Raw genomic sequence first — 19,774 nt, 5'->3', positions numbered from 1 at the left:
CGAGCATCATCTACAAGCCACACTAAAAATTAATTAGCAAAACAGATTCATCACCGTGATTCTAGGACACAGAGAGTCTAGCGTCAGGAATGTAATGTTTGCCATAGAACTATCTGGCTAGGCCAGAGAGACAGGCGTGCCTGACCATAACAGGATGATTAATCAAAGTTCCCTAAGCAACTCTTCCATGGTAAGCCCACAGTAAAAAAGGAAGTGCCGCAAGGCAGAGTCAACTCCAAACAACGTGATAAAACTGTGGAAACAAGGGTCGAGAGGCCAATCCGATACATCAATCAGAAATACAGCAGCTAATTTTAAACACATGAAAATTGTATAGGCTAAGAGCTTCAACTGCAGGCATTGACAGGGCCTAAAAAATCTCACATGTTATTCCAAACTGAAGGACACTGTTAGACACAAATTGGGGCAGCTGCCCATGACCACCCAGGGTCACGTCTGTGCTACTGCTCTTCATTGCTCTCTAACAGCTCTTGCTCTCACTGGCCCCAGAGGTAGCACACAGCTGGCTTGCTCACATCGCTCCTCTCCCACCCTGGCCATGATGGCGGCCCAGGGTTGGACAGTGGCCCAACCTGTAGCTAGGATGCGGACGCCATATTGCCTCTTAGAGTGGCACAGGGAGGATTCTGGAGTGGCTGGAGCTTTGTTCCCTGCCATTCAGGGAAAGCCCTTCCATGGCTGTCGGCAGAGGCAAAAATGAAGCTAGCGTGTGCACAGGTTCCAATGGCATTCAAGTCCCTAGATGCCGCCAGACCTGGGGCTGACTCTGTGCCTGCTCTTTCCGCAGGATGTCTGTATGAACCAATGAATTCTTTTAGCTTTAATTAAAGCTGGGTTTTTGTCATTTGAAAGAGGCTTAATGTCTATCATCTGTGTAAATAGTTTATTGAAGAAATACAGCTCTTTAGGGGAATAAATGTAAAACAATTTTTTAAATTATTGCCTGAAGCTATACTTCTTTGAGTCTCCCTCTCTCATCTTTTAAAGATACGCACAAATTGAATGCCTTTCAGTTTTTATGGGAGTCAGGAAACTTTCTCTGTAAAGAACCAGATAGTAAATATTTTAGGCTTTGTGGGTCACGTATGATCTCTGTTGAATATCCTTGTTTATTCTGTAATCCTTTAAAAAATGTCAGCACCATGGACTGAGGCTGGATTTGACCCATGGATTATTAAAACAGTTCAGTTTTGAGCTTCAATCTCATTCTTTTTTAAAAAACTTTATTTTTTTGTTTATTTGACACACACAGAGAGAGAGAGCAAGCGAGCACAAGCAGCGGGAGCAGCAGAGGGAAAGGGAGAAGCAGGCTCCCCGCTGAGCAGGGAACCCAATGCAGGGCTTGATCCCAGGACCCTGGAATCATGACCTGAGCCAAAGGCAGAAGCTTAACTGACTGAGCCACCCAGGTGCCCAGAGTTTCAATCTCATTCTTGGGAGAAGCACGTTCCTACCAAGTGTGCTGGACTGCCAGGTGCATGTGTCCTCTGACACTGAGCAAATTCGGTAGCTACTCACACAGATGACTAAGTAAGTCAAAGTGACCACCAGGAAGTCCAGCATGACTCCCAAAGCCAGGAGTAGGGTGAGGTGAGCAAGATGTCCAGGACACAAGAGTGAAGGAGGTTCTCATGCTTAGGTGCTAATCTTGCATTTGTGCAAACCTAGGACTGAGGGCTTCCCTCGATTTTGCCCCGTGGATGCCCTCCCTTACCTCATCCTTCTCCCAGCCCAGACAACTCCCATCTAACTGCTCACTCTTAAGAAGAGGGGAACTGGCTTGCTTGCTCTTTTCTACAATGTTTGCTGCTTTTGGAACTGGCTGCTCCTGGAGCATAACCCACTCCATGTATTCATATTATCTCAGCCCATGAATCACCCCCATGCCCAATGGGACTTGGGGGCAAGGAAACCAACCAATATGCTGAGGTTCGTGCTCCTATTGTGTGGTGAGTAATAGAAGCAATTTTCCTGACCTAGGAATCTAATGTCTTCTGCCAGCAGACATGGAGGCTAACTGTTAGCTTGCAAGGTAAAATCAGACCCTCCACAGTTCTTGACGTTCATGTCTGATGCAAAACCCCTTGCCCATCCCTACCTTGAGGAAGGGGGGGATGAAATCTTGACCTTAAGGGGAAATAGCAGAGGACTTGTTCTACTTCTCCTGGTGGTTTCTCCCAACCCTGGGGAGTGGGATGGGTGGCTTCAAGACAGTCAGTCTGAAAACAAAAGTGCCAATCTCCATCACGGGCTGGATGGCAACTCCAGGACTTGTAACACTATTGTCCATCCTTGTGATATTTTCTCCCTTTCCTTCTTTAAGTCTGGAGCTGGGGGCAAAGAGGAAGGATCAGGGAAGTAGGAATATGTAACTGCTTGCCTGGTGGTGGTAGGAAGGGTCCCTCATTTCTATTGACTGGACTTGGTTCTGTCTCATGCTGGTGGTCTCCGAACAGGCTTTATGTGTGTTCTTCTCACACTACTGTCAGTTTCACCGCAGCTCCTTCAGGAAGGAGGAGCTTCTCCCTCCGGCCCATGCCCGGCAAATGTCCTCAAAGCCCCTCTTGAGATGGGTAGTCTTCTCACTTGACCTAGGTAATTGCACAGTTCCTGTCCTTCTTCTAACTTCCCAGTTCCTTCTCAAGGAGCCCAAAGAACCTCTAGGTAACTCTCCACAGCCTGAGGGCGGGGCAAACCTAGAACAGGGTGGCAGCCCCCACCCTCCCGCATGGAGGCACTCACACCACATCCTCATCAAAGTCCCTTCAGACTCTGCCGACGGAGATCACTCTTGCCGACCTCTTGCCCTCAGAGACCCATAGACAGAAGCACATAGTAGTTCTATATTCATATACTGCTCCAGATTCTAGGGGAAATATTTTCTGCTCTCTAGACTCTGTCCATGCTCCACTAACGTGGCAATGCAAGAAGGACCTACTGGCACTTTTGTTTTCACACTGATTATCTTGAAGCCACCCATCCCACTCCCCAGGGTTGGGAGAAACCACCAGGAGAAGTAGAACAAGTCCTCTGCTATTTCCCCTTAAGGTCAAGATTTCACTCCCCCTTCCTCAAACTTCTCCTTATATATGCTTGTGGGTGAAGGAAGTGTTGATAAAATAAATCCAGAATTTGGTAGTGTTGGACAGCAGAATATAGTACATTTTGGGTTGGGAGGGAGAATTTAGAACCCTTTTTTCTCAGCTTTGGGCATTGCCAGCAATTCCAGAATAAGAGGAAAGTTCCTACGGAATATCCTGACCCCCACATTTATAAGACATAGGTCTTTTAAACACATTTGAAATGATCATATGCAACACCTTTGCAACATTGTTAGGTTCCACTCTAAACTCAATCCCACAATGGGAAACTTTGTACTATTTTCATAGGTTTTAGTATATACGATGATAGTACAAACAAAAGCTGGTCTCAAATTTAAGGGAAATTTTTTTCAAGAGAAATGTACAATACATTCAAACGTATCAACCAGAAAAGACAACTTTAGAAATTAGAAAAACAAAAATTTCCTTACTAGAAGTATAAAACTGTTTTCTGACTCAATAGAGTGCTTATGCTGACTTCGAGGTTCAAATGACTTTAATGTCTTGTGCACCGATGGCGACATTACCAAAAATGTCATCTTGTGTAGTTTTAGGGTTGGCCTCGGTGGGGTCTAGATCTTCATAGCAGCAGCTCTGAAACTTTGGCATGCACGCATCCGGGTCCCCTGGTCGGCTTATTAAAACCCTAATTGCTGGACCCCAGTCCCAGTTTCCGATCCATCAGCTACTGTTGGGTGGGGTCTGAGAATTTGCATTGCTAACAAGTTTCCAGTGCTGTCAGTGTTGCTGGTCTGGGAATCAAACTTAAAAGAACCGCTCCCTAGGACATCATTTTCTAGCTCAGGACAGCCCGGGCGGGGTGGGGGGTGCAATCCACCCTGTCCTCTCTTTATACAGCTTTATTATAACACAGCCAAAAGCATTTGCTTACATATTGTCTCTGGCTGCTTTCTTGGTACAATTGTAGAGTTGTGTAGCTGGGACAAACTTTATAGCCTACAAAGCCCTTTTTTTGGTCCTTTCCAGAATATTCACTGTTGGTGAATTTGGTCCTTTATAGGAAAAGTTTACTGATCTCTGATCTAAAGCAGCATCTTCTAGCCCATAGCCAACCCCGCCACATAGCCTCCTGGCCTGGACAAAGGATGATTACAGAGGGTAACCATGCAAGGCCGCTGCCATGACTGGGGCTTATTTCATTAATTATGCAATTCCATTAAACTGTGTAATAGCCTTGACTTCGTATGGGTCATTTGCAGCAATATACAAACTTTAAAACTATTTGCTAAAAATCTTACTTTATATTCAGGTCATTATTTTAATTCCTTTAACAAAAAAAATTTTTTTAATGTCCCCGTACACCTTGGAAGATAAAAAACTGTTGCAATTATCTATGATATCCAGTAACAAAGGGAAATTGGAAGGATGCAGCATCTATTATAGTGGAGTTTACGTCTCATACAGAGATGCACATACAAGGAAAAAAATCTTATAAAGTCAAAATTATGCTTGGAAATCTAAGTCACCTTTAAAATACAGTATACAACATTTACAGACCATGTTGGAGGCAGACTCTCAGTATGTCCAACACAGCCAATTTTCCCTTCAGCATTCAAACAGATGGCTCATTCTCTGGGTGAGCACCAGATGAAGTAGTTGGCTTATATTTGAGGCCATCTTGTATAAAAAAAAAGACTTATCTTTAAACACTAGAATCACACTCTGCACAGTGAGAAGCTCTCACTACAAGGCACAAAGAATCTATGACCAATTGAGGGAGCCATAGATTAATGTCTACCATTTAACACTTAGTCTGGGGGGTACTCGAGAGAATAGTGGCAGAAGGGACCGCATGACTTAAATTCTCAACCCCTCTCACTTTCTATCTGGCCCAGCATTCCAGTTCGAGTCATAAAATTTGAACGTATCTCTGATGGGATTCCTCTATGTTCATGAAGATACTGATAATGAATTAAAGGTCTTGAAATAGTGGTTCATATCCCACTCGTACTAATTTCTGCTACTGCTCTGCTCAGAGTGAGAAACATGCCAGGTAAACTTAAAGGAAAAAGATTTAAGATTTATCAGCATCAGTAATAGTCCTAGTACTTTGACACTATTATCTCTGTTTATGTCAAGGCTTTTTAGCTCCAAAAAATCCAAGCTGGACGTTGACTGGGTCATTTCGTCACCATCCATCATCGCTGACCCCTGGAGAGTCATGGCCATGGCTGAGTCAACACCAAGGCAAAATGCAAACACTTCTATTCCCATAGATAAGGCTGCCTTGGGCTATTTTCCTCTGACAAAGGGAACCTAACAGGCTGTAAGGCTCCATTCTTATTTAGTACAAATACCAAATACCAAGCCCTTCCAAATGATCACAAAGATTATTTGAAGCCATTATTTATTCTTCATGGTAAGTTCACATGAGATTGTTTTTATTTTTATTTATTTTGAAAGGTTGTATTTATTTATTTGAGAGAGAATATGTGTGTGAGCAGGGGGAGGAGCAGAGAGAGGGGGACAAGCAGACTCCTCACTGAGCATGGAGCTGGACGTGGGGCCTGATCCCAGGACCCTGAGATCATGATCTGAGCTGAAATTAAGGGTTGAGCGCTGGGTCCCCAGGGTGGCTCAGTTGGTTAAGCGTCTGCCTTGCACAGGATCCTGGAGTCCCCGGATGGAGCCCCTCGGCAGGCTCCCTGCTCAGCGGGGAGTCTGCTTCTCCCTCTGCCCTTCACCCTGCTCATGCTCTCCCACCCGGCTGGTGCTATCTGGCTCTCGACCTCTCTTAAAAATAAATAAATAAAAGAGTTGGACGCTTAACCTACTGAGTTACCCAGGCACCCCAACATGAGATTCTTTTTTGAAAGGCAACACCTGGTTAAACATTCTTAAAGATTCAGGGCACCTGGGTGGCTCAGATGGTTAAGCATCTGACCTCAGGTCAGGACACAATCTCTGAGGTCGTGGGATCGAGTCCCACTTTGAGGTCCCAGCTCAGCAGGGAGTCTGTTTCTCTCTCTCCCTCTCCCCCTGCTTGTACTTTCTCTCTCTCTCTCTCTAATAAATAAATAAATAAATCTTTAAAAATTTTTTAAAGATTCTTAAGTCCAAGTTTACCTTCATTTCAAATAAAATTAAAATTCTAAGTTGAGCCTCACACGAATCCTGTGAAGATAGGTATTAACCTTCTCTGGCATATGAGAAATTGAAGAGCACGATTAAGTCACACAGCTTTCAGGCTACAGCTGGACCTAAACCCAGATCTCCTCGGATTCCAAGAAGCTGAATTAGTAGGTTTCTTGATAAGTAACTCAACAGCTAACTTTGATGTAATCATTATAGGAACATGAAAAGAATATAAAATAGTTACTATACAATTATTTTAATTGTTGACTGTATAAATCCAAAATAGGATGAGGTAAGACAGCCTGACTTGAATAACAGCCTCAGGAAATACACATTTTACAGTTTACAATGTTTTACAGGGCTAGTGAAACCGAGGAATGCCATCTATCCCTATCTTACTGAAATAGGATAACGCAAATTTTTAAAAGATTCTTGTTTCTAGTAACACCACCTTTCTCTTAGCATATTATTCATCTAGCTAAGGCAGAAAGGTCAAGTGAACAAACTGAATTTTAGCATTTTTCCTACTTTTGCACAAAAAATCAGAAATATAGTTTAAGGAAGCTTGGGCTCATTAGAAAAATAGATGCTTTAAAATTTTCAAAATTAATGTAAGGAATTCAGTATGTTTACTCATAAATCATTATGTGTTTGATTCAGTTTAATGAAATGTAATTGTCTCTTACATTTAGTGCTTATGAGTGAAGATTGTTTAGATTGACCAACCCATCTTCCATTAGAACATCTGTCAATGATTAAAGAAACATCTCCTCAGTGATTTAGGACTTCATGATTTCCTAATGGTTACCATAATTTTCCTTTGCGATTTAATGAACATGTAACATAAAAAATCTTCTGTCCCAATTTGTTTTAAAATCTGAGCCCGCTGCTGATTCATACTCAAATAAAATGTGAAATATCTGATCTAAATTCGCATAATTTATCAGTCAGCAAAATTATGGTATTACTACTGGCATGCACTCAATATATTTATTATCAGTGTTTCTCTACCTGAGTTTGGACAGAACAATTCTCAACATTTGGATTGTCCTGAGCACTGGAGGAGTTTAACGTCTTTGGCCCCAGAACCCAGTAGTTCACTACATTACTATAACCATAGCAGTGTGTGGGCATGATGCATGAATGTGCTTCCAGATACTGGGAAAACACTACCACTCCTTTCACACCTTTCAAGAATCACTATGACGGACAATATGGTAGACACAGACAGAGTCTGGCAAAGACAGCCAGTTCTTTGGAATAGGTTTTTGGGGGACTAGATATATTCAGTGTAAGATTTAGCTGGAAAATTTTCTTGTAACTCATAATTTGACTTGCTGACTTCTTTATTACTGAACTGGATTTGATTATAGAGTAATACATTCATATGATATTATGAATAATGAATATTGTTTATTCTAGTAGATAATTGTGTTAAGTCAGAGAAGGGTTGAGTCAGAACTCTAAACTCAGGAATTGCACTTCTCTCTTTCTATCACAGCTCCCACCCAGCCCTAAACACCACACAGGACTTGGTCCTCTTTTTAACCTGAAAGAATAACGTATAATGAAAAATCAGGTTACCTGTTTATAAATTTCACATATCATCCAAGACTTTTCTTTAAAGCAACTCGGATTTATTAATATTATTGATTTTATAGAGCACATTTATACATTAGTTTCAGACTTACTCTTGGAAAATTGTTATGGCTATACATATCACAAAGATCTTACACTGCAGAGCCTTTGTACAATTACGTATGTGAACTCCAAACCAGAAAGCCTTAACCGAATGAAGACTGCATGGAGAAGACTTTTATTAAAATGCACGTGAATCTGAAATCTAAAAAGTGGGTACAAAATCAATCTGCTTTCATACTTTTTTCTTCACTAATTCATCTGCAAAAAAGGGGGAGGGAGGCAAAATTTCATTTAAAAACTTTCGAGTCTTGAAATCAAAACCACTCCTTAGAGAGCACACAGCCACAGAATCTGGTTTATATAAGCTTGTATTGAAAATAATCCAAAATATCCATTACATTTGTGTATGTTACAAATTGCCATGTACATTACAGATCCCTGCATCTACATATGCACATAAACTGGCTATATTTACAGCAATAATGAGATTGCCTCTATAGAGTAAATGATACAATAAATGTTCAACTATTTTGAATGGTTGCTATTTCTATTTTATGGTCAGTGATACGTCTTCATTGTTTTGAAAATGCAGACGACTGAAATTAGATTGTCAGTACCATTCCTCTACAGCAAGCACTAACGGGCACATTCGGCGTGAACACAGCCTGTGCTTCCCTTTGAACCAGGTGAAGAAAAATAATGGCCATAACTTGCTAAAAAGAGTCATATAAAATAGCGACCTTTCTACTGATGACATTCTTGTTTCTAGCGTTGGATTCATATTTTTAATTTGGAGAATTTATAAATATACAAGAAATGTATGACACCCATTAACCACGACTCACAGACAATGTAATTCCATGTTTATGTAATAATAGAAGCTGTGATTTACAACAGATACCAAATACAAGGCAAGCTTACTACAACTATCAAAGGCTTCCTCATCCTAAAACATTTATGCTTTCGAATAGTTGCTAGCTCTAAAATTTTTATACCCATTTTAAGTATTCATTTGCTTAAATTTAAGCTTTCTGCCCAGCAGTGCCTTGAGAAATTTTTAAACCATATCCTTGACTTTGTTGTATCTTTTTACTTGGATCATGGTCTAGATTGTGGATATCTGGAGAATCCAAACATTTTGGGGTATACGTGTTGAAATATTTCAGAAGACATGATACTATTAGGGGCTAAAATCAAGGAAAATTTCAAGGTGAAGAAACTGCAAATCTGTAAAGAATATCTGCCGTCAAATGGGTGGCACCATACTAGATGCTGTGTAGGGAAGAGAGAGTACGCTGACATTTAGAAGAGGAAACACACCAGACGTAAGTACAGGGCAAAATGAGCGCACTCAAAACCATACCAAGCTGATAATGAATAAAAGAGCAAAGATATTCAACTAACAATAAAAAATTCTGGCTATAAGCGTTCACTCTCAATTTCAGTTTGTGAAGCCAATTGGAAAGAGGCTTTCCTCAACTGAGCAAAAGCTTAAGGTAACAGCTCTCATAAGATCTTTAGATCTTAAGAGTACAAGAACTAAATCATGATTCTCAGTCTTGACTGCATATTAGCATTACCACGCTGTTTAAACAAAGAAGCAACCCCCCTCCAGTCCCCACCCATGCCTCTTGCCCTATCCCTAGAGACTCTTGCCGAAGTGTTTGGAGTGGGGACATGAACAATGCTATTTATTGGAAGCATGCAGGTGATCCCAATGTACAGACAGGGTTGAGACCCTCTGAACTAAAATGCAAAAATCAAATGAAAGGATCAGAGAAAGCTGATGGTAATCTAGGAGTTTGGTGATGTCTCATGGAAAGAAACTCATCCATGCTAATATAAAAAACACAAGTGACTAGATTATCAAGACTAGCGCATTCTCATCCTGATTTACTCTTAAATAGACTTATGAGAAAACCATTCCCCTTGCCTTTTCAATCCACTAGGAATGTAAGAATAGTAATATAAGTAATGTCCGAATGGGTCAGTCCAGTAAGTCTTTATTCAACTGTACAGAAGGACCCAGAGTTCATCTATCAAAGGCCAGTCCTTCCAACCAAACTCTGGATTTACTTCCTTCTGAACCTCATTCCACATTGAATGCTCTCTTTTCTGTATCTCATCTCTCCTGAATCCATCCCACTAACATTTAAACATTGCCATCTCTCCCACCTTAAAGCACACATGCCTAGATCTCAGACATCCTTGCCCACAATCCCATCAGTGCAGCCCACCAGGGCAGCTGCTGACAGGCCTGGGCGTCTCCTCTCACAACGAACCACCAAGTTCTTTTATGATACTGTTTAAAAAGTTCTCTCAAATAGGACCCCTCTTTCCATGCCCACTGTTACATACTTACGCAAGGCCAAGCCACCATTGCCCCTCTATTGCAAGTATAGAAATAGCCATCTAACCTGGTACCCTCAGATCCACTCTTCTCCCCTTTTCCACATTGTAGCCTAAATAAGCTCACTTTGGCAAATTACCAAACCCAAGCTTCAGTTTCCTCAAAAAAAGTCCATTTTCCCCCCCAGACTTCATAGGATTGTTGGGAAGATCAAACGAATACTAGGCTAAAGCAGTTAGCAACTGCAACGCAGCAAACGTCACTGTTATGTTTATTAATGTACAAATACTTAAGAGCAATTGAACTACTTACATTAGGAGATTAAATACAATATTCAGGGACTAAATCAAAAGGCCTACAGTCTTGGTTAATCTGGCCTCCACCTAACATTTCAGTCTCGAGTCCACACACCAGCCTCATAAAGCTGTCCCCTTTGTCTGGAACCCTCTCCTTGGCCCACTTGGCCAACCAACTCTTGCTCATCATTCAAGTTCTGGTTTAAATCTTAATTTCTCCAAGATACCTACCCTGACTCCCCTGCCCCCTTCCCCACCAATATCAGGTCTCCCAAACCTTCCGTACTACTTCTTGGTACATCACATTTGTCATTTTCTGTCCCACGATCTTCCTTCCCACTAGACTGTGAGCCTCCTGAAGGATTATGTTCATAATCCCTCTGATAAGCACCATGACTGGGAGAATATAGGTTTTCAAATATTTAGTAACTGATTTCAATGACGTAACTGAAAAATACCCATAAAAGCTACACTCTTAGAAGGAAGCCTGAGGCTCCCTCAGCACGAGTCGGTAATTGCTGGCATTTCTCTACCACTTTGTCTCCTTTGAGCTTCACCAACCAGAAATACTACACCATAAAGAGTAAGGAAAGTACCTTCCTTTTTTATTTCCAATATAACTTTTTGAATATAAAAGTTATATGTCTAACATAACTTCTGTGGAGGTAACGGAACATCTGCTTGGCTTATTTTGCTATTTCAACGCCAGGAAATCATATACGGGAGAAAAAACACTGATCTGCTTTCCCATCCTGGGTAATTACTAATCACCTGGCGATCAGGATCTTAATTTAGGATACATTTTAACTCATTACTTCCCTTGCTAGACTTGCTGCTTACTAGTCACAGGGTGAGAAGATTCCCATAGACTGCCATCTCTAAGAATTTTACTACATTCTGCTTCCACAAGTTAATAAGAACTAGTAGTCCTTATATCAAGCTCTATAAATATCTTCACCCAGAAGTGTCTTTATATATTTATTGCCCGTAAGCTAGTTTTCTACTGAATTTAATATTAAATTAGTTCTCCTATCTCAATGGACAAGAAACATTTGGCTTTTTTCCCACCTGGTACATCTTGTTTTAATGCTGTCACACGGATCCGATTTTTAAAAAAACAGATCTTATATTGCCTGGAAGAAGGCGCTAAATTAAAAAACTAAAATCAAAACTAAAAGCATAAATGCCTATGCAGTTTGTTTTACAAACTTATACCTTCACATACACATTTTCTTAAAACAGTACACATTTTCTCCGACTTTCTGCACTGAGAGGTAAGGATTCCTTTTTCCCTTAAAGTTTATCTCCTAAAACAGAGTCCTGATTTCTGGCTCAACATTTTCAGTCTGCCTTACCGTTTTCATCTACATTTGCTCTAACCCCTTTTTTTAAATTCCTCGGTAAGGTCGGTATGGCTGAGTTTCCATGCATTTCCTCTCTTTTTCTATCTTCTTTCATTTTCTACTACCATTGTTTAACTCATTCCTTGGTACTTTCTCACCAATCAGTCTTCTTCCTCTTTTTTTTTTTTTTTTTAAGATTTTATTTATTTATTGGCAGAGAGAAACAGCAAGAGAGGGAACACAAGCAGAGGGAGTATGAGAGGGAGAAGCAGGCTTCCCGCCGAGGAGGGAACCTGATCCGGGGCTCGATCCCAGGACCCTGGGATCATGACCTGAGCCCATGGCAGATGCTTAATGGCTTAACGGCTGGGCCACCTCATCTATCAGTCTTCTCATTCATTTAACTTAACCTAAAATCTCCCTTTTTCTCCCAACCATAAAATCACTTTTTCCTCTGAAAGTATATTTTATATTGCCCAATTTTTGCCCCCACTGGAATATTTGCAGACTACACACTATTATTTTTAATGTGTCCTAATAAACTATCTTCCTACCTGAAATATGTAAACATAAAAAAATGGGTACCTACACAACTTACAATTTCACATGAAACTCCTTATCAGAGGGGAATAGGTTCAAAAAGGGCTTCTGAGCCATTTAAGGGCTGCAAAGAACCTCAGCAAACAGGCTGGTCCTGAAGACAGCAGTAATGAGGAGGCTTTTTTAGGCTTCACTTTGGGCTTGGTAAGTAAGAGGCAGTGTAGAAGAGGAAGTGTGAATTTTGAAAGCGATCTCTGCTGTCATAATCTATAAAATGAACACATTTGGGAGTGAAGAGACAAGCGATATGACTGAGTGGTCAAATGTACAGCAGATGTCTTAAGTGCTGAAAGAATTTAAAGAACTGAGAGACAGACTGGCAAGGGCCAAAATGGACAGACAAGGAGGGCTCCAAGGAATAGCCGGTTCTGGAAAACTAGAACCTGGTCATTTAGGATGAGGACAAACATACAATGTACTTACTGAAGACTAAACATGTCGACTGAACTACGAGCGTCAGGTAAATCAGAAGAGTACGACAGGTTACAGAGTCTTGACACCAGAATAATTTGGATGTGACACACTAAAAGTCACTAAAGATTTATAACCAAAAGAGTAGAGATTAAAAATACCTAACAATTATTTGGGCAACTATTTGGTCACTAGGAAGGAAAATCCCAACCCCAATATTCAGTAGCTGTATTTGACTCCGGGTACTTTATTTCCCCTGTAAAGTGGGTATGAAAAACCCTAGCTCACTGAATCACTGTGATGATGAAAGAAGGTAACACAAGTAAAGGACCCAGTACAGAGCCTGAAACACAGAACGTGCTCAAGTAATGTTAAATGTTACGAACAAGCAGGTAACAGTAATCCAGATGTGCAATAATTAAAATCCACACAAGATCTGAACCAAAGTACCAAATACCCATCCCTTCAACACAGAAATACTATAATTGTTACAGCACCGTAACTCATTCATAACCACTCCCCAAGTGCTCAGCACACACCGTATTATGCTCTGTAATGTGCAAACACCAAGACGTAAGAAACGTTCCCTCCCGTTAAGGATCTTGATCCCAGTAAGAATATACTCAGGGAAAGTAATGGACCATAAACGACAGGTCCCAAATGAAAAAGTAAACATAGCTGTTAAGAGGAAGAAGGAATCATGGGGTGAAAATTGTTCACAGGATTTGTATAAGAAGCATTGGGAAATGCTCTTGCGATGTGTGTGCTGCAAATATTTTTTAGTAAAGAAATGGTCAAATCTGTTTAGTATGAGGACTTCTATAAATCAAGTAAGAAAACTCAAATCCCCTCTCCCCTCTGCCAAAAAATGAAAAAAAAAAAAGTTCATAGGGAAAAAACAGCACTTAAATATATAAAAAAGCGAACTCTCATTCAGATGATATCCTTTTTTTTAGATCACAAAGGGCTAAATATGGGATAATACAGTTGGAGAGGCTGAAGGGAAACAGGAACTTTCATATTCTGGTGAGAGAAGAAACCAGATATACTCTCTAAGGAGGCATAATCTATCAAAATTAAAAGGACTCACAGCTTTGATGTAGCATTTTTTTTTTTAACATTTTATTTACTTATTTGACAGAGAGAGAGAGAGAGACAGCCAGTGAGAGAGGGAACACAGCAGGGGGAGTGGGAGAAGAAGAAGCAGGCTCCAGCAGAGCATGCGGGGCTCGATCCCAGGACTCTGGGATCACGCCCTGATGAAGGCAGACGCTTAACGACTGAGCCACCCAGGAGCCCCAACAATTCTACATCTAGAAATCTATTCTACGGATATACTAACCCAACACTATTTGTAATAGCAAAAGATTACAATCGAAACACTGGCTAAATAAATGGTGGAACGTTAATATAATCCTGTGAAGCTGGGGGGGGGGGGGAAGCTGCTTTATACACAGATACAGAATAATTTCTAAGATACACTTTAAGTGAAAAAACTAAGGTACCAGGCATTTTATTACCACGTGTATGGGGAGAAAATATGAAAAAGTTTGTAAACTTACAGAATATTCTTGATGGGCACACAGAAATAGTAACAATGGGTATCCCTGGTGAGGAAAACCAGGTTCAATGGTTCAAAGATAAAGTCACTTTTCACTGTATACCTACTGTGAACACTTACAAAATTTAAAGTATAGGGGTACCTGGCTGGCTCAGTCAGGAGAACCTGTGACTCTTGATCTCAGGGTTGTGAGCTTAAGCCCCACGCTGGGTGTAGAGCTTACTTCAAAAAAAAGAAAAGAAAAAAATTTTAAATGTATACTTCTTACCAACTGAAACAAAAGAAAACATATGAGAATAAATCGAAATGTTTAGTTATTCATAGTTTATGTTGTAGGATGACACAGGACTTGTTTTTTTTTTACGCATTTCTATAACATACTGAGCTTATTTTCATAAGATATATTTTTTTAAAAAATCTTATTTATTTGACAGAGAAGGAGAGAACACAAGCAAGGGGAGTGGCAGCGGGAGAGGGAGAAGCAGGCTCCCTGCTGAACAAAGAGCCCGATGCGGAACTCGATCCCAGGACCCCCGGATAATGACCTGAGCTGAAGGCAGATGCTAACCCTAAGCCTCCCAGGTACCCCCATAATAAAATATTTTATTTTTTTATTTTAAATTTTTTAAAAAAGATTTTTATTTATTTGAGAGAGAGAGTAAGAGAGAGCACAAGCGCAGGGGGAGGGAGAAGCAGACTCCCCGCCGAGCAGGAAGCCTGACGTGGGGCTCCATCCCAGGACCCTGAGATCATGACCTGAGCAGAAGGCAAACGCTTAACCAGCCACCCAGGTGCCCCATAATAAAATATTTTAAAGGAGAGATAGTATAAAGGAGGAAATTCCAGATAAGGAAGAATACGAGCCAAGATTTAGAGGGTAGGATGAATACAAAATACTTCGGTTATAATAAATAGACAAGACTAAATAAAGCAGACATTTTCGAACAGTGAGCTAAACCACCGTGCCTCCCATATAGAAAGCCTGTAATAATGCCACAGAATAGACGAAAGACTACGTTGGTAGCTAAACTCTCATGACATTTTTGGTGCTAGACAAAGCAGTCTAAACTAAGCCAGAGTCCTTTGTTGACATCACAGCAGAAAATGACAAAAATACTGTTAAGGTTAACCTGATAGATTAGAATGTGGCTACCCTAGAAGTAAAAGTAGCCAATTTCTGGCCCAGATATGTTATCTGTGGCATAGGTAGTATTTTAAGGGTCTGGAACAGCCACAATGTCCAGAAGCTCAGCATTGTTAAAAGCCCACAACCCATGTGGCAAACACGGTTTCCCTCTTTAGACAGGCCAGAGGCTCTACGTGTGTCTTCCTTTGTTGTGGCCTAACCAGACTGACTTCTCTCACGTACCTGACTTTTCTGGTGTCCAGACAGAGTTTCTGATTGCTAAGAGACCCCTGAGGTAAGTCACTTGATGTGATTCAGGCGTGAGGGTCTGGATGGGAATGGTGGTGGTAGAAGCGGAAAGGCCCAGCAGTAGGACCCAAGATGCAGCCTGCCTTGTGAGAGTGCAGGGACTCAGGAGCCAGACTGCCCAGGTTGGAGTCCTGGCTTCACCCTTTACTAGCTCTGTCACCTGGGACTCACGAGCTACTATTTCTCTGCCTCATTTTCCCCATCTGTCAAATGGAGACACAAAAGTACCTACCTATGGTTGTTAAGGGTTCAAGGACTAAGTATTTGTAAAGCACTTAGCATGGTCCTGACACAGATTTAGTTTTCAAGTCCACTGCACACCTACCATGAGCTTGGTTCTGAGAGAAAGAAAAAGTCGCAGACTTTGTATCTGACAGGTATGGTGAGGGAAAGGGGAGCTATCAAAGATGACGGTATGTGGCGATTTAGAAATTATCGACACGAAGGTAACTGAAATCCTGCCAACAGATGAATTCTTCAAGGGGCATGCAGATAAGAATCAAACACCCGTGAACTAACCCTCAAAAAATACCCTCGATTGGACAAAGAAAGTCGAGGAGCTAGATAAAGAGTGTTTACAAAGGTATAGTGTCTCACTTGGAATTGAGCACAAGGTATAGTGTCTCACTATTCTTGAGCACAAGAATAGAATTGTGTCAAACTTCCAGTAACAGTAATTCCATCTTACACTTGTAAGATTTTAGTTTCAAGTTACTCGTGACAATCTCACTGGGTCAAATAATGATCCCATAAAGTAGAAGAATTATCTCCATTCCATTAATGAAGAAAAACCTCAGAGACTACATTATTACCTAAAATTACATAGCTGGTAAGTTAAAAAACAGGAAATTGAAACAATAAATAAATAAATAGATAAATAAATAAATGAATAAATTTCTCCTGTAACAATTCCATAAGAATCAGAATATTATAAGTTAACCTTAACTTCATTCAACAGAGCAAGTATTATGCTCCTCTCCCACTTTTCTGAAAAACAAAAACCAAATGACAAAGCAAATGAAGAAACTTGCTAAATACCAATAAATCAGAAACAAACATGCCAGAAAAAAAAAAAAAAAAAACAACTGACATTTTCCCTATTCACTCAACAAGTTAACTAGTACCTGTCATTTATTTTTACTGATTCAAGAAAAATTCTTTGTTCATCCTCCTAAAAAAATATTTACGCAGTTACTACTATCCAGTCACAGCTACAGACTCTCTCGGTTCTCAGAGCTAAGTTGGGAGGAAATACTGGTAAATATAATTTCCATCTAATGTGATAAACACTACAACGAGTGTACGTACAGGAGCAGCTGATCCAAACCCAGGGAGAGGCAGGTGTGCTGGGAAGGAGATGAAGGGAAGATGCATGGGAATGAGTCGGGTAATGCACCTGCAGGGAGCCAGGAGAAGGTGCCAGGCAGTGTGGATACGAACAGGCTCAAGAGTAATCAATAATGCTTATACCACAAAAATGCAATATCCATTCAATTTTAATTATGTTACCTTTTATTATTTTACAATATATTTCAAAAAATGCCTTTACAGTTGCCTTAACTGCTCTATAAGACCTGGAATAAAAGAACACTTAGAATTAGAACACACAGACGTCAAGCTGTAATACCTACTTGTACTGAACCAGTACTACCAAAGAGATGTAGTTTTTTAAATAGGCAGATGTGTGGCAATGCAAAATAAAATACAAACTTGTTAAACAGTAAACTTTGTTTTAATGGCTATAGAAAGGAGGTGGTTTTGTTTTCGTTTTTCAACACATCTGGTTCTGGCAGCAAGTTGTATTATGCATTTAAAGCGATACATGCCCCGAAAGCTTCTATTTTCAGTTGTGCGTGGCATCTGAATTGGAGCCCAGACACAGGAAGAACATTGTTCCCGAGCCCCTCACTACCCCTCCCTCCAGAAGGTTGTGAACTCAAGATCCTTGTTGGTGAAGTATTTCACAATTTTTTTTTTCCAGTGACACTGGGTGCTTTTAATTCTCTCTAAAAGAGAAGCGATGAAAATGCAAGGAAACCCTCCAGGGTCCAATTTTCACTTCACATTCTCCACAAGCAACAAAATAGCAGCTCTACATGTTGATGAAAAAGAATTCCAATTTCTCCATATTAGTTTCTTAATCACATTAGCACTATAATTTATCTGGATTTCCAAAAGGAAAATTTTAGTTGCCAATATTTCAGGAATTTAACAAAGCATTACATATACGTAAATTAGTTCTTATTTACCAAAAAAATATATATGTATATATATTTATATATATTTATCTTACCTTCACTGAAGTTCTTTTTTTCTGGCTGGACATGAGAACAAGATTAAGTGGACCAATGCTGGCTTTTTTTCTTTATAAGCAATAATTTGAGTCTGTTTCTTTTCACTCAGTATGACTGCATGTTCATAATAAATTCACAAAAGGCAATACAAGGAAACACGTACTGAACAGGCATCTGCCAAGCAATTCATGTTTAAGGTCAGACTCTACCCAATGGCACTATGGCATTACAGGCATTCAATTTTTGTTTTCTTTTTTCAAGTTTGTCGGTTCTTTACTATTTTTTTTTTTCCCTAGCAAAGGATGGTATGCGATCACAAAGTAAGGCCGAGACCATTTAGAGCTGCTCCCAGTATTATGTTGCACGGAACTCGTGAGAGCTGATACAAACCAAACTGAACGATATTCAACTGGAGCCACATCTGATCACATTCAAATAGTCTCCAATAGTACTTCGCTAATATACACGTTTCCTTCTTCTCGGCTGATTTTGTGTTGATCTTATTAAAATTACAACAAATAAGATTGCAAAGTTTTTGTAGACTTGTAGTTTTAGGGGACTGCTATGTTCATAGGGATATATTTTGATTCACAAAATGTCTCTATAGTAATGTTCTTTCTATAGACATGGTTGGCAAAATAAAAAAGGCACACGAGAGGGATAATGAGAAATGGTTTTAACTTTCAGTGAAGGGTACCAAAGCAAGTATCTTTCACGAAGAAAAGCAGAGAAAAATGTTCAGTAATTCATGCACAACTTGGGCTAAAAAAAAACAAAAACAAAAAAAACCCAAAACTTCTCTTCAGATAGGTCCTGAGGCTTGAGGCGAAAACAAGTTTTCCTAATCACGTGCTTCATGTAAAATAAAATGTAAAGCTGCACATACACATGTTTGGTTTAACAGTGGACCCATGTTTTTTGAAAAGTGAGGCAATTAAAGGAAAACAAAACCAAAATACCTTCATAAACAAAGAACTCCACCTGTAGCCTCTGTCCTTTTTACCACTGAGTGGGGCAAAATGTCCAACAAAATGTAAATGCAGCATATGCAATCATGTAATCTAAAAACTTTTCATGATAACTTATTGCAAATTGCACTTGACAGTTCACCACAACAATGGAAAACTGGCCCCTTGTTGGTTCACGCAGTCCTCGAGACCCACAGTGAAGTCACCAGTAAAAGGATCTGGATAAAAAGTTTGCAGCTGTGCTCAGCCAGCTAGCTCCACCCTCTGGGTGGGAGCCGACCCGGGACACTGCTTTGTCTTGCTCCTTTGTGGGACTCTCATCCTCGGGCAGGTAGTCGGGCAGTTCTGTGTTCTGTTCTACTTCCACAGGCGTATCTTGGAATGGCACCAGCATCTGATACAGAGAACATGTGAAGAGTTATTACAAAATCACCATAAAGGACACAGATATATATGTCTTAAGTTAAAGGTCAACTTTACTCCTCATTCTAATCACCATATATATTCTCAGGGGCTGTATTCCTTTAAAAATCTTCCCCTTACATGAAGGTAGGCCCAACTGTTAAGCACAGAAAGGCAGAAATACACATGAAAACTAAGATGCTTTTCTCCTGAGGCTCCAGGAATAAATGTGCAATTCCTGTCTATTTAAAGAAA

The 19,774-nt window shown here is 40.2% G+C and overlaps 1 protein-coding gene across 1 annotated transcript in view; it reads right to left on the bottom strand.

Annotated features, from left to right (window-relative positions):
* Positions 1-8,211: 8,211 nt before the first annotated feature.
* Positions 8,212-19,774, bottom strand: part of ARMC1 (armadillo repeat containing 1) — a 45,711-nt gene continuing 34,148 nt past the window's right edge. The window contains exon 7 of the mRNA XM_045789017.2: positions 8,212-19,511. Coding sequence (XP_045644973.1) covers positions 19,320-19,511 — 192 coding nt within the window. The 3' untranslated portion in view covers positions 8,212-19,319. The remainder of the gene's footprint in view (positions 19,512-19,774) is intronic.

The sequence above is a fragment of the Ursus americanus genome, chromosome 9 (assembly GCF_024610735.1).
Source record: "Ursus americanus isolate L20-20 chromosome 9, mUrsAme1.1.p, whole genome shotgun sequence".
Lineage (NCBI taxonomy): Eukaryota > Metazoa > Chordata > Mammalia > Carnivora > Ursidae > Ursus > Ursus americanus.
Note: the sequence above shows the minus strand (reverse complement) of the source record. Positions and strands in the feature narration are given on the sequence as shown.